This window comes from Anser brachyrhynchus (genome assembly GCF_964034855.1).
Source record: "Anser brachyrhynchus genome assembly, chromosome: 2".
NCBI classification, from domain to species: domain Eukaryota; kingdom Metazoa; phylum Chordata; class Aves; order Anseriformes; family Anatidae; genus Anser; species Anser brachyrhynchus.
Genome location: NC_137695.1, coordinates 18243387 through 18255720, shown reverse-complemented (window position 1 = coordinate 18255720; position 12334 = coordinate 18243387). Strand labels below are relative to the sequence as shown.

The following is a 12334-nucleotide window of genomic DNA, read 5'->3' as shown; positions in this document are numbered from 1 at the left end:
GATGAGCTGTGTGGAGCAGAGCAGGTTGGCAGAAAGAGAATTTTAATCCAGTTGTGCACTTCTGTAGCTCTAAGAGCAACTAGAAATAAAATGGCTTCTGGCATAACTTCAGAAAAAGCCATAAACTGTTCTAAATTATGTAGCTGCCACAGTTCCCAAGACCATATCTAAGTAAGTGGGGTTGTGAGAAAAGGCATCTTTATGATAGTCTTCACCATATTACCTTTTTAGAAACTCTGCCATGAGCTAAAATATTGTCCATTTCCTCAACTGTGTATTGCAAATCTTAAAGAACTTGTATTTCTTATTATTCAAAATACTAACACTAGTAGTAGGGCATTTGGAGTATTAACCTTAGAGTAATAATTAAACCAGCTGAAGTACCTGATGATTGGATTATCTTTAACTTAAAGATTATGAATTTTGAAATATATTTTATAAGTAGCACACCTACAATACTGTAGGTATTTATTAAAATATTATATGCAGAATAGCAAACACAATGCTTTGTGTTTGAGCCTCTGGAAATCAGTTGCCAGGAAGACTGGATGAAAGCAGATCTTTTCTGTGTAGTTGACTTTTGGAGCAATTGAAAAGGTAAGGAAAGAAATGTATTCCCTTTTCTCCCAGGATATAAGTGAATTCTCGGGTGCATGTGCCCACACACAAAGCTGAAAGAAGTTTTCAAGGACAGCAGCTTTTCTGCAGTCTTGGAGCGAGGTATGGTGCAAAGATGTGCAAAACACTGAAGAGCACTGTCATTGAAACAGGTCACTTCTAGGTAGGAAAAGCAGAACTGTGGAGATCTGGTTTGAACTTATATACTTCCCGAAGTGGGAACTGAGAAAACAAAAACCTCCACTGAAAACAGCCTATGTGTGAGTGGTGCACCCAAGTCCACTCTGGATGTTACTCCAAGCTATGGAGTGGATATAACTGCTTGCTTTGTCAATCGGCAAGCACATTTTATGCTCTGGATTGGCCGTCATGCTTACTTCACCAAATGTCATTTCCATAAAACTTACTGTTCTTAGGAGCAGAATTAGAAGATGTTCATGGATAGTCTTAAATTGTGCATGTGATTTTTCCACAATTTACTTTGGCATCTGGCTTTCTTCTCCATTGCTCCCTTTGAACATACTAAGTACTAAAATTCATCAGGCCTCAGCTGGGAACACATATGGCTACAGACAGGTTCTCCAAGGTCCACAGCATGCTGGCAGGATCAGGCTTGTCAAAATGTTCTCAAAGCTTGCAGCGTGGAGCACAGTGACACTTTACAGAAGGAAGCAAGCTGTTTGCTGCCTTAGGTTGAGATACACAATTGTTAGAGAGGAAAGCAGGGAAGAAAAAATGCATAGTTTTTCTCCGCATTAGAAGTGTTTTTAACCTGTACTGGTACACTTAATTCTCTAGAGTTACTAAAACACAAAATATCAAAATCCAGCCTTGGCTGGAGGAGGGATTTTACATGGTTTAACCACCTTGTGCTCTTCAGAAATGCTGCTGTAATGACTCCCACTGTACCTGCAGAATGCCACCACCCTCATCTTTCAGGGGTGTAGACAGATCCAAATGGGACAAAAGGTCTCTGATTACTTAGATGGTTCAGTCTCTCTGTGGTATGTGGTGTGTATGTGTATGTGCTGTTTTACAGGTGAGAATCGGGGAAGCCTGCAGACGACAAAACAGTTATTCAAAGTGCAGTTATACACCGAAACATGACAGCAGAAGTGGTGGTGCACATTGGAGGTGGAGCTGTGGGAACAGTGGATTTTCAGCCGCATGCTGAACGTGAAAGGAGGGTGGAAAGCAGAATGGCAGAAATCAGAGAAAAAGAACATTTCCGGCCAATACAAAACAAACACTTGCAGTTTCCCAGGCAAGAAAGCTGTCACTGCACCCCTCTAGCAATATCAAAAGGTGAGGGAAAGTTTGACCACCTCGGGACAGGGCTTCAGGAGGATGAAGCAGCAGAGGATAACAACAGCTACCTCAGCCAGGATCACAAGGCTTATGACTCTGGGGAGCCTTGCAGCACTGGGTACTATTTTTGAAAGACTGAACTGTTGCATTTGAAATGTATTATCATAGAATCATAGAATATCCCGAGCTGGAAGGGACCCATAAGGATCATCTAGTCCAACTCCTGGCACCGCACACGTCTACCCAAAAGTTTAGACCATGTGACTAAGTGCACAGTCCAATCGCTTCTTAAATTCAGACGGGCTTGGTGCAGTGACTACTTCACTGGGGAGCCTGTTCCAGTGTGCGACCACCCTCTCGGTGAAGAACCTCTTCCTGATATGTAGCCTAAACTTCCCCTGCCTCAGCTCAACACTGTTCCCGCAGGTCCTATCACCGGTGTTTACAGAGAATAGGTCCCCTGCCCGTCCACTCCCCCCTCGCGAAGAAGTTGTAGGCTGCGATGAGGTCTCCCCTCAGCCTCCTCTTCTCCAGGCTGAACAGGCCCAGTGACCTCAGCCGCTCCTCATATGTCTTTCCCTCTAGGCCCTTCACCATCTTCATCGCCCTCCTCTGGACACTCTCCAACAGTTTAATGTCCTTTTTGTACTGTGGTGCCCAGAACTGCACACAGTACTCGAGGTGAGGCCGCACCAGCGCAGAGTAGAGCGGAGTATTATTTTTGTCTGGGATTTAAGCGTATGAAGAGAAAATATTCTTTAAGAGGTTTTAGCATGGATCAAGTCTGTGTTAAGTCACTGATACTAGTTTGAAGTAACTTTAAACAAATATAGGTATGTGTTCAGGAAAAAGTGAAGTGGAGATCATTTTCAGCCATAAAGGCATCTTAAGCAATTTGTCTTACCTACTTGGCGTAAGGCACATGTTTTTATTCTCCTCTACTAATAAAACCAACAAATGTACTTCTCCTTCAACAAACAGAATATTTTACAATATATACTAAATCTTTTACTTTTTTGACCTTCTGAGTAGAGTACGAGGCTTTTATTTGAGTTTGATGCAAAGCATCTCCAGCTCTTCACTCGACACCTGCATTTAATCTACGAAGTCTCAGAAGTCTTTTATACTCTGCAAAAAAAAAGGCTGCAATCATGCATCTCAGATGTGATTACCAGTCTAAATCACTCACCAGGTCACATTTGCTTTGAAAGCCCGTATCTATCATATGGACTCCTGAAAAAAATTTCAACTTATAATTTAAAACACTCAAGCAAGTCAGGAAAAACTAAGACAAGAACACTGTTGACATCCAACATGTACAGAGGTCCTGAAGACACTTAGTACATGTCTGCATTATTCACTGCAGTATAACAGACAAATACCTGACGGAGACTTAAATGAGCAACATTTGGTACCATCAGCAGGCAAGTGATGATAACGTGGAGCTCAGAAAAGGCTCATTTATCTAATGAGAAGTAGTTCCCAATATAAACATACTTAAAAGGTAATGATGAGTTTTGCATGCCAAAACCCACAAATATATCCAGAGGTTTCACAATATAAGTTGTCGTGTAATTACTCAATTACACAACTTAATGTTCCAGCTCAGCAAAATACCTAAGCATATTTAGCATACTCTAATGTTTCTGAGGTTTACAGAAGTTTGTGGATGGGAAGTGGTTTAATGAAAAGAGACAGAAATGAAGCCAAATGTGATAGAATTTGTTTTCAGTTGAACACATTTGCAATTACAAATGGTTGAAAGAAACAAGATTTTCTTTCAGAAGGTTCTGAACAAATACAGTTTAAAGCCTTCTGCGTTAACTTAAACATTAGAGTTTGCTTCTTCCTTCTCCCACTTTTCTCACTTTCTATCTCCATTTTCCCTACCTTCACTTTCTAATTTTCCTTTCTATCTTCTACTTTTCCAGTGGAAGGATGGCAAAGGGGAAAGTTGGAGAAATTGAAGAAGATGTAGAAACTTTTAAAAATTCTTTTTCCACAGTTGCTCTATTAAAGAAAATTATATTTAACCCAAGGAGATATATATATATATAAACATGAAAGGCTTTTACTTCAAGCTTTTGCTAAAACCAAGCATTAGCACCTGTTTAGTGAGGAAATTACATCCAGCCTTTTAAGGCTACTTTCAAGAGACGCCATTTAACAAGACTGCAGTAGGCTGTCTGGGAGAATGCTTACTTTTTCTTCTAAAGAGCCCACAAACAAAAGATGCAATCCTGCAGGTCACAACATGACTGCAGAGCTCCAAGGAAGGACTGAAGAAAGCTACACATACTGCAGCTGGCCAAGAAACTGTTTCGGCAATAACTATTCAATTATTTAATGCAAACAAGAGATTCTTTAATCCCTCTTTTGTGGCCATTCTGCTTTCATGCAACAAGAGCTAGGCTGTGAATCACATCTATAGATGTATAGATACAGAGATCATAGAATCATAGAATGGTTTGGGTTGGAAGGGACCTGAAAGCCCATCCAGTTCCAACCCCCCTGCCATGGGCAGGGACACCTCCCACCAGACCAGGTTGCCCAAAGCCCCATCCAGCCTGGCCTTGAACACCTCCAGGGATGGGGCATCCACAGCTTCTCTGGGCAGCCTGTGCCAGTGTTTCACCACCCTCTGAGTGAAGAATTTATTCCTGATGTCTAATCTAAATCTCCCTTCTTTTAGTTTAAAACCATTCCCCCTTGTCCTATCATCACACGCACTGACAAAGAGTCCCTCCCCAGCTTTCCTGTAGACCCCCTTTAGGTACTGGCAGCCGCTGTAAGGTCTCCTTGGGGCCTTCTTTTCTCCAGGCTGAACAACCCCAACTCTCTCAGCCTGTGTTTGTAGGAGAGGTGCTCCAGCCCTCTGATCATCCTAGTGGCCCTCCTTTGGACTTGTTCTAATACATCCATGTCCTTCTGGTGCTGGGGGCCCCAGAGCTGAACGCAGCACTCCAGGTGGGGTCTCACGACAGCAGAGCAGAGGGGCAGAATCCCCTCCCTCACCCTGCTGGCCACGCTGCTTTTGGTGCAGCCCAGGATCTGGTTGGCTTCCTGGGCTGCAAGCGCACATTGCTGGCTTGTGACGAGCTTCTCGTCAACCAACACCCCCAGGTCCTTCTCCTCAGAGCTGCTCTCAATCCATTCTCTGCCCAGCCTGTATTTGTGCTTGGGGTTGCCCCATCCCAGGAGCAGGACCTTGCGCTTGGCCTTGTTGAACCTCATGAGGTTCGCACAGGCCCACCTCTCAGCCTGCCCAGGTCCCTCTGGATGCCATCTCTTCCCTCCTGCGTGTCAACAGCACCACACAGCTTGGTGTCAGCAGCAAGCTTGCTGTGGGTGCACCCAATCTCATTGATCAGAATAACTCCACACAATGCTGTTAAATTGCCCATAAACGACAGAGAGCCTATGAAGTACCAAGGCAGTACACAATTCTCCTTTAAAATACTGTATTCTCACGTCTCATCTCTGCATTGCTAAGGGTGGTTGTGATGGACCAAGATGAGCCGTACTGCTTTTCTGATACAAGTGTTTATTGGTGTAGTACCATCAAATGCAATTTTCGTCTTCTCAGATCTATAGTGACAACAATGGGAACAGAAAAAAGGTAGAGTGGATGATCTCTAGAAATGTGCATTATTGCTGTTCTTGTTTAAAGTCACTTCAGCAAACTAACTCAGATAACATGAAATCCTGTCTTCCACGAGTCAGTAGTAAAAACTGCAATGGCACCAATGACGCCTTATTGTTTTATTTATTTCAGTAAAGTTCTCTTAAAACATATTACAATATAATATTAACAGAGGTAAGTGACTAAACAGTATTTTTAACACAAGGTAATATTTCAAAATAGGAAATTTCATAAAAAAGCACCACTTGAAACTAGTGTAGCTTTCACAGTGTACTGCAATCTGCAGAGACCACAGAACAAAGGAATCATCCAAAATATTAAATTAAAATAGACTTGACATATTCTGCCCAGTTTTGACTTGAGTATAAAAAAAAGTATAAAAATGTATAGGAAATGAGAAATATTCAGGTAAAATCTTTGAATTTGCAAAATGTTTCATGATACAAAATGATTCATTTTTTTTATAAACCAGATCCTTTCTCCTCTCACAATGGCAGGACTTTTCAACCTAAATTATTTTCCTCTTGTAATGGTCAAGTTTTTCATAACCACCTGTTGCTGCAGGTATCTGCATCACATAAGTGAAATAACCACTTGACTTTCTAGATGTATTAATTCCTTCTGTATGACTGGATTTTGCTAGCCTCATACTTACTCTACAAGACCTTACTTTATAAGTAACCCCATTAGAAACACTGTCTGTAAGCGAGGGCTGGGAAGACTATCTCCAGGTTTTTTAAGCATAATCATAAACATGGCATCAAAAGATGAAACAAAAAGTTTTAAAATGAATTCTGTACTTCACAGCATTATATTGTGCTACTAAAAGAAAGAAATGATATGAAAACTTGAATAAAAAAGTTCAAAGCTGTAAATATAATTAATAGGATATACCTGTCAAGAATAAAGCATGCAATTAATTACAGCAAATGGGGTAAGTGCCATAAAATGAGCATTCACTGTAAATTGTCTGATTCCTTTTGAACTTTATCTTACTCAGGATTGTAGTACACCACTTAACGTTGCATGGTATGAGGTAATATATATCATTTTCATAGAGACAAAGGCTATACTATGCTGTTAGTTAGACTACCATAAATCAACACTGATTCAAGCACACTTGCTCCAAATTCATGTTACTGTAATCAAGGTCAGCAAGTGGCTCTGGATTCAGGCTTCTTTTTTTCAAGGGAGAAATGAAAATTAGGATCAAATAAACAGCCTTTTCTTGCTTGAAATAAGGCTAAGCTTGCTGTAAATTGCAATTAATACTATGTACTGTATCACAAATGACAATAACAAAACTGTATTAAATGCACTACCATTACCAGATGGGTCCAAAATACTGTTTGTCTGCCCTTGTGTATCTAAAAATCTACTCTTTAAGGGCAGTTATGAACACTCCCCCAAGAATCCTCAGAAAAGATTTACTGCGTTTAAGAATCCATACTCTGAACTCTCTCTTAGCTGTAATAATGCTCACTTGTACTTCCCCGGTAGTTTCTGCATCCTTTAATAATGGTGAATTTAAATGCAAGTACCACCAATGTGTGCATAATACAGGAATTGAGCATCAGTCTCTTCCTTATTCAAGCAATTCCGCTAGCCACCCAAATCAAGCATATACATACAAATCATGCCATTAGATTTGTTATATGCTATATACAGGCAAATGCTTATTATATTCAAGTAACATCTGCACTTTGCTGAAGATGTATTAGATTACGTCTAGCATCAGATTCTGATTATCTGCTACACAGGTTTAAATCGAGAATGACTCAAGTTTTTATTATATTGGGGGCTGACAGCCTTTGAAACAACTGCATATGGCAAAGCAGCAAAGAAAAATAAGGGGTTACATCTGTGAGAAAGTGACTTTCTTAACTTTTTCTAAAACAAAAGTATAAGCATATCATTTCAAGCCTTCTCTAACATTGTCTTCTGATGGAGTTTTATCTTAGAAATACCTTGTCCTGCTCTCTGCAGAGCTCCTCTTACAGAACATGCATCCCTTATACGGCAACGAGCTGCCTTCTGAGAGGAAGAAGCACTTTGACCCACTCCTCACAAAATCACCTCTTTGTAGGGTTGGGTTTGTTAGAGAAGATATGATGGTTTTGATACCTCCTAGGAATGATTTGATTAGTTTGCCTTATTAAGCAGTCAGGCAGATCAGAAAACTACAACCCCTATGGTATTTAATATTTGTTCAGTCTCACTAGACTCCCAGGGTAAAGAAATCAGAAAAACTGTTCTGTTCTTTAGTAAGGCAGCCCTTCAAGCACTCTAATCTCAGAAGTCTTCTTTTATCACTATAAAATAAAATCTGTAACAATACCAGTATTTTGCAAATGTTGAACATTTTCAGTATTAGCTTTAATCCGTCCTTCCCTTATGTCCCTGAAAGAATGAATGACAAAGGCACGAAGCCCTCTGTCACAGACTTCAGTGACACCAGGACTGAACTTACTACGGTTTGCACAGCTATGCTGGCCTCAACACAGCATCCAGTGAGGTATCTTGTGATGGGCTGCTTGGACCTTACTGCTGAAAGCAAGGAAAACCAGTGTTCTCCATTCGGAGCAGGAGAACAATCTGTCCAAAGCCTGCACATCTTTGAATATAAACCTGAAGAAAAAGGATGTGGGAAAGGTAACCACAGGTGGTAATGACAGAATTAGAAAATCACCAGGAAAAATGGAACCAGCAGATAGAAGTCTAGCATTAAGGTTCTTGCTTTTACAGAAAATTCTAACAAACTCTAGAATAGGTGAAGCGCACAGGAAAGAGCATGCATTTAGATATACATGCTCAGGCAGACACCTACAATAAAGCTGTATCATGCACAGTAGTCTTGCTTTCAAGAAGGTTGATGTAAGGCAGCCTGTGAGGGCCCCATTTAATGTCCCTCTCCCATAGTTACGTGTGTGACAAACACCCACTCTTTAGTAGGAATGGTGAGGGATGTCTGGAAAGAGTCAAGCCAGATGCCAGAGCATGCTATTTGCTCCTAACAAAAGAGATAAGAATGGAGAGTGAAGCAGTATTGATGGAGAAAGGAGAAAATGAGAGGAAATGCTCTTCACCGATCAGGTAGAGCAGTTTGATGGAAGAGTTGGTAGAAGACAAAAATCAGTGTCATTGAATACATTGTTTCTTTTTAGAATTAACTGAGTGATTTAATCCCCCAAAAAACTTTTAAAAATAAGCATTCAGCAAAATAAATATGCTTGTGAATGGTGTTCCTTTTTGGTCAGGAAAATATCTTGTCATTTGTAATAAACGGAATAAATATTTGTTTCATTCAAAAAGTTTAATTTCTAAGACATTCTTTTCATACTCCATTCCTTCTTATCATGCAACCTTTCACTGGCAAAAAAAAAAAAAAAAAAAAAAGGAAAAAGCCTTCCCAAATTACTTAAAAGCAGACAATTTCCAAATTAAAGTAGAATGACCATTAGTTCCAATGATTTTGTTGAGCACAATTATTATATTTTGTAAAAACAATGTTCTATTTTTGACCTAGCTCCACTTCAAGAATACTGTGCATGTATACGTGAATTTTACCATATTATCACTTCTAGCCTGTGGCATGTTTGAGGCACTTATAGAAAGCACAACATTTTATAAGATGTGGACAAATTAGCATCAAAGTGCATTTAGTCTTCTTGTTAGCCTGCTGCAGTGAAGAAAGTGAAAGCAGGTTTTCATTACTTGGCTGTGCTGCTTTCAGTGCCAGCACTAAAAGGTATGTATTTATCCTCACTGCAATTTTTGTGGTCCAGAAATAACTGATTTTAAAAGACAATTTTTTTAAAAATAAGTTTGAGCTGAATTCGTGGTTCCCCTGCCTGAAGATGGTAACAGAAGTAATGTCTTGGAACAATGACAGCTCTTTTCTTTAAATACTGATCATTTAATTAAGATTACCTTTAAATATTCCTAAAATTGAGAGCATTTTAGCAGGATGGTATGTTCATGTCAACACAGAGTAAGGTGTCAAATACAGACATTGAATCAGAGCAGAATCCAAATCCAATTTAAACCCCAGTCCTGTGCTAACACCACTGTACAGAAATTAAGATGAAATCCATAAAATAGATATACTGGTTCCATGTTCATGAGTGATCTGATTGATCCTTCCACGCACACAGTCAAGAGAAACTGATATCAGCGTTCCGTTATGTACATCAAAAGATGCACGGAGGGACACACTGGTCCATATGCTTCCCTCTGGCATCTGACCTCCAATCTGCTGAGCAATTGCTGTGGGTTGCATGTGATCCATGGTCAACCGGTTGAGAGTCACTTTAAGCATGTTGCATGAATGGATTAGCTTTAAGTTAAATGCAAGGCTGGCAACTCCCTTTTCAGTAAAAACGAAGTACTTCTGAGCAAGCTGTCCAGAAGAAACCAGCTGTATCTGTTTCTCACTGGATGAGACCTGGGTGAAATCCAGTAATTTGTTTCTCACAGCTCCAGTAGGCAGAGCAGTAACAGAAACTGTGGCTGATATGGCACTAGAAACTGCTGAAGGTATCCAGATGAGGCTAAAAATACTAATTCCAGAACTATCTCCAAAATACCGGACATTACATTGTGCAGGAGAAAGTATCTCAAAGCTAATCAGATCTCCAGCAGCAACTTTTGTGGCCCCAGAAGCAGATATTGACGTGTCTCTGTAGTTTACCCCAGATTTAAATACATTCATTAATTCTCTGTTGGTGCCATTCCTGTTTATATAAGAAATTAAGGAGAAACCCTCCCGGACACACGTATGACCCATGGAATACAATGCTTGGTGGAACACAAATTTGACAACACCGGTTTCAGTGAACTTTATAGCTCTGCCATCGTGAGATAAACTTAGCATGTAAGGGTCGGAAACAGAAATTATTTTAAAGGTAGGTCGATAGTTGGTTTGGTAATGCATTGCTGTTGACATCTGTGCACTAATTGCCACAGCACCCGTGTCATGAGACAACCAAAACAAACTTAGTGGTGTGTTAAGATCATAAATATGTAAGTCTTTACTTTGATTGCAGAACTGATTTGGGCTCCTTAAAAACACAGAAAGAGTTTGGCTGGGTTCCACTTCAGCAGCACTGCTTAAACTAGTGCTCTGGAAATATTTTCCTTCTGGTTGTTCAATGCGAACACCACCCAGTTCGTAGCCTTCCTCGCTGCCATTTAGCTTTAAAGAAAGTTGCAAAAAATTCCTGCAGTTGTGTTTTACTGCAAAATTTAGGTCAGTCCACAACAGACCATGCTGCCTGAATACCAGGCTGGTATCTTCAATGGACAGGATTTCACGGTGAAGCTTTTCCCTTATCTTCAAGTTCAAACCAGAGTAGACCTGAGAGATGCCAGACTTTACAGATGGTAAAATGATGTTTGCAGCCCAAGACTCTGACAGCTTGTTTTCACTGGTTGCTGAGCAAACTGTATCACTGACAGTGGAGCAAGGCATGGCCACCATTCCATCTTCACATTTCAAACATGCCTGGCATTCCTGCATTTCCTTATTAAAGAAATACTCCTCGCCACACAATCCCAAAGCGGCATCTTTCTCAGCAATTCCGAGGCATCGGAAGCCACCTGTTCACAGGAAATGGGCAATTTTTATCATTAGACCTTTAAAGCACTAAATATAAGAACTCTACAGCTCCACATATCAAGTAACTTTGATAACACATCTAATCATAAGAGAGAAAACAGAAGACAACCATGATGAAAATGAAGATAACCAGGAAGAAATTCTTTACTATGAGGATGGTGAGGCACTGGCACAGGTTGTCCAGAGAAGCTGTGGATGCCCCATCCCTGGAAGTGTTCAAGGCCAGGCTGGATGGGGCTTTGGGCAACCTGGTCTAGCAGCAGGTGTCCCTGCCCATGGCAGGGGGGTTGGAGCTGGATGGGCTTTAAGGTTCCTTCCAACCCAAACCATTCTGTGATTCTACGTTAGATCAGTTTGCACTACTAAAGGATCCTTGCTAGCAAACAGAGGAAACACTAGAGGTAACTCACCTTGTCCAAGCTGAATCCACTGGTTTAGAGTGGAAGGAGCATGGACAGAGACGGGGCTGCATAGGAGCAATTCTAACCAAAACCTCTAATGGGTCAGATACAATGACATTGCTCCAAAGACACTCTTTTTCTTAAGTAAAAGGCATAGTGCATTAAGCAGACAAGATACTTTCAACAATGCAGAGTTCCTCTATACAAGAAATGCCCACTGACTGCCCAGTAATGTTTTGGGGCAGCGCTGCTGTAGCTGTGATTTCTAAAGCAGTGCTTTTCAACCTGAGGGACGTGGACCCCAGGCATTCTGTGTACTGTTTTTAAAGAACCTGCAAAAGACAAGTAGGAAAAGCAAAATGGCAATCAGCAGGCTTAAAATCAATATGCAGATGTCCACGCTGTGAAAGGCACAAAACTACTGCCTTAAGACACAGGACAGCAGTGGTCTTGATAGTTTAAAGTTATCAGGAATAAATAAAACCCCGCTGTAAGCAGCACAGAGAAAATCTAGAGGTGCCACTTGGAATTACTTAGTTTGAAAGAAGGCAATTTTGTGCTGCTGCCCAACATACCATGACCTCGGTGGATCAAAGAATGCACACCCGAAGAGCAGGTTTTAAAAACAGCCTGTAATTTTCTATGGCAATTTTCCAAAGAGCATTACCAGCTGCCACTGCCTCCAGCTGGAGCAGCTGGTGCCCAAAACCTTTGTGCACAGGGCCTTCAAGATCTAAATCATTGCAC

General features: G+C 40.7%; 1 protein-coding gene across 7 annotated transcripts in view; it reads right to left on the bottom strand.

Annotated features, from left to right (window-relative positions):
- LOC308191151 (uncharacterized protein) overlaps positions 1-12334 on the bottom strand; it is a 30591-nt gene that overhangs the window by 3148 nt on the left and 15109 nt on the right. For 3 of the 7 annotated variants that reach the window (XM_080583287.1, XM_080583288.1, XM_080583286.1), the window contains exon 5: positions 5674-11167. The exons of 1 other annotated variant lie outside the window; for it this stretch is intronic. In XM_080583287.1, the coding sequence (XP_080439413.1) occupies positions 9648-11167 (1520 nt within the window). In that variant the 3' untranslated portion in view covers positions 5674-9647. Of the gene's footprint in view, positions 1-5673; positions 11168-12334 lie in introns of those variants that run through there. 3 more of the 7 variants (XM_080583292.1, XM_080583290.1, XM_080583289.1) reach the window with 2 other exon arrangements.